This window comes from Hydra vulgaris, chromosome 13 (assembly GCF_038396675.1).
Source record: "Hydra vulgaris chromosome 13, alternate assembly HydraT2T_AEP".
NCBI classification, from domain to species: domain Eukaryota; kingdom Metazoa; phylum Cnidaria; class Hydrozoa; order Anthoathecata; family Hydridae; genus Hydra; species Hydra vulgaris.
In genome coordinates this window covers 21,159,040-21,162,065 of record NC_088932.1, presented here as the reverse complement: position 1 = coordinate 21,162,065, position 3,026 = coordinate 21,159,040, and the positions used below count along the sequence as shown (strand labels likewise).

The 3,026-nt window shown below is 40.8% G+C and overlaps 1 protein-coding gene across 1 annotated transcript; it reads left to right on the top strand.

The window, feature by feature from the left end:
• The first annotated feature begins 818 nt into the window (after positions 1-818).
• Positions 819-2,018, top strand: LOC136089728 (uncharacterized). The gene has a single exon (XM_065815799.1). It carries the CDS (start codon positions 819-821, stop codon positions 2,016-2,018), a length of 1,200 nt encoding a protein of 399 aa, XP_065671871.1.
• The last annotated feature ends 1,008 nt before the right edge of the window (positions 2,019-3,026 follow it).

The following is a 3,026-nucleotide window of genomic DNA, read 5'->3' as shown; positions in this document are numbered from 1 at the left end:
GTTCGAAGACAATTTTGAATAAAAAATTCCTGCCCAAAAGTCAATGTAGGTACTCAAACTCTCAAAAGGTAGTAACGTTTGAAGGAAAAGTTCATCAGTGCACTGGGTCAGCGGTCGTGATTCTTGAGGTTGATGGCATTAAAACACGTGATGAAGTTATTTTAGTGGACTTCCAACCGTTTGGAGTTGATATGATGCTCGGAATGAGTTCCATTAAATTACTAGGAGGAGTATCCATTTTGGATACTCCTCCTAGTAATTTATTCCATTAAATTACTAGGAGGAGTATCCAAAAGCGAAGTTCGGATTGAGTTACTGTGGAGCATCGGCTTTGAACAAGGACAAAGTTAAGAAAATCGAAATAAAAAAGAAAGATCACGAAGCAGTTTTTAATGGTGTTGAATGGAGAGTCAAATGGAAATGGAGAGATGGAGAAAGCCCCGACCGATTGCGCAATAAAGTAGCACAGTACGGAATTCCACAACACGCTAGAGCAGACAATGAAAACGAACTACAGGATTGGATTGATCGGAAGTGGCTGTTAGAGTATGAAACAAAGACCACAAAATCCGACCTGTTCTGGACTGGAGAGAAACTAACGATTTCATTGAGACATACACGAGAGATGCAGATGTGTGTGTCGAAAAGCTTAGAGAATGGAGAAGAATGGGTAACAAACCAGCAATTTTGATTTACGCAAGGCTTATCTTCAACTAAAAACTGATAAATCTCTTTGGCCCTTCCAAACAGTGGTGTTTCGAAATAAAAGGTATTGTTTGACACGACTTGGTTTCGGATTGAACGTTGCGCCAATGATCATGAAATTCGTTGTGAGTGCCGTCATTGATCAAGACGAATTAGTGAAGAGTGGAACGTCCGCTTATGTTGACGACATTTTCGTAGAAGAAAGTGTGGTGAGTCTTGATTATGTCAAGAGACATTTTTTAAAATATGGTTTAGAAAGTAAAGAAGGTGAGCAGATTGGTAATGATGGAGTTCGTGTGTTAGGATTGTGTGTGCGCAAGGTTGGTAACAAACTGATGTGGTACAGAGGGAATCGAGTTGATGCTATCTCGCAAAAGTTAACCAGGAGAGTTGTGTTTTCAATCTGTGGACAGTTGGTAGGACATTTACCCGTGTGTGGTTGGCTGCGAGTGATTTGTAGTCTCTTGAAGAGGAAAGCTGTCAGTCTGACGAAGGGTTGGGACGATGAAATTTGTGATGAGAACGTTAAGTGGGTGCTTAAAGAAGTATTTGCTAAGGTGGAACGTTGCGAGCCTGCTTGTGGTAATTGGGCTGTGTGTGGTGATGAGGGAAAAGTGTGGGTTGATGCCAGTTCTTTAGCGATGGTTGCTCTTATTCAAGTTGGGGAAACTACTGTGGAGGATGCAACATGGCTGCGAAAAGAAACGTCTGATATTCATATAAACATGGCAGAATTAGACGCTGTGATACGTGGAATGAATATGGCTCTGATGTGGAAGCTGAAGAAAGTGACTGTTTTTACCGATTCCGTGACAGTATTCCACTGGGTTTCTGATGCCCTTACAGGAAAATCAAGGTTGAGATCAAAAGCGACGGGTAAAATGCTGATTCGAAGAAGACTGAGCGTGTTGCAACAGCTAATTGAAGAATACAATGTTAGCGTTGAGGTGAAACTCATTCCTTCTAAAGATAATTTGGCTGACGCGTTAACAAGAGTTCGCAGCAGATGGCTCAACAAACTGACTGTGCCAGAGTGTTGGAATAGTTGCATGGGAATCGCAGCTACGAAGGCTGAATCTATTTCCGATATACACCAAAGAACTGGACATTTCGGAGTGAATCGAACGTTAAACTTTGTTCGTAAAGCAATTCCGACTGCTACTGAAAACGATGTTCGAAATGTGATAAAAAGTTGCGAACCATGTCAGTCAATAGATCCAGCGCCAATACGGTGGGAAAAAGGGAAAATGTTGAAGGAAACTGGGAGAGTATGGCCATGGACATCACGTATTATGGCACAGACAAGTTTTTGAGTCTAATTGATTGCGGACCTTCAAAATACGCGTTGTGGCGACAATTATCAAGCTTATACGGAAGTCTTGCCATAGTCCGAATACTCCGTCTTATTTTTTGTGAACGTGGAGCACCGTCTGAAATATTGACTGACAATGAGCCGACATTTAAAACTAAAAAGATAAGGAGTTTCCTTGATAGTTGGGGAGTACAAATTAGATTTAGAGCCACTTATTATCCTGAAGGAAATGGGATTGTAGAAAGAAACCACCGTACGATCAAGAGAATAGCAGAACGATCGAAAATGTCGATACCGGAAGCACTATATTGGTACAATGTCTCAGCCGACAAAAATGGTGCAAGTCCGATGGACAAAATATACAGTTATACCATTGGTGTGAAAGGATTGGGAAAAGAGAATCTTCCTGCGCAAAATGTCACGAACGAGAGGTTTCGAATTGGCGATAAAGTCTGGCTGAAACCACCAAATGCGAGGTTGCTATACAAAGTGGCAACCAGCTACGATAACTCGGAATGCGTCGAAACAAATCGTAGAAGTGAACGGCGTTCCGCGTCATGTGAAACACGTTAGACTTTGAAATGATACTCAGTCCTGCATTATCCCTGATGTGGAAATAGAGATGAATACTGAAACTGGTCTAGAGAACGCTAAAAATCAAGGAGAGCAAGTTAAAGATGTATTAGAGACGAACGAGAAAAATGTCGAAGCTGAAGAGAGACCCCAAGAAATCGACATGCTTTTGCGACGGAGTGGTCGGGAACGGCGCATGCCTTCGAAATACTTTGATTGCTATTTGGATGATCCGTAAGGATCAAGGAGGAGTGTAATTCCGGAAAGTTCTAGAACATTTAATGACGTTAGAGATTTAATAGCTTTAATAGTTTTTACCAATAATAATTGTAAATATATTTTTGCGGTGATTTATGACGGTGTTTTGAAGGATATTTTAGGAAAAGCATAGAGTATATATATTGAGGAAAAATTTGTAAATAAGAGAGTTTTAGTT

What these genes read in the sequence shown, in the direction of transcription:
- LOC136089728 (XM_065815799.1), top strand. Translation starts at nt 819, where the DNA reads ATGAAATTCGTTGTGAGTGCCGTCATTGATCAAGACGAATTAGTGAAG.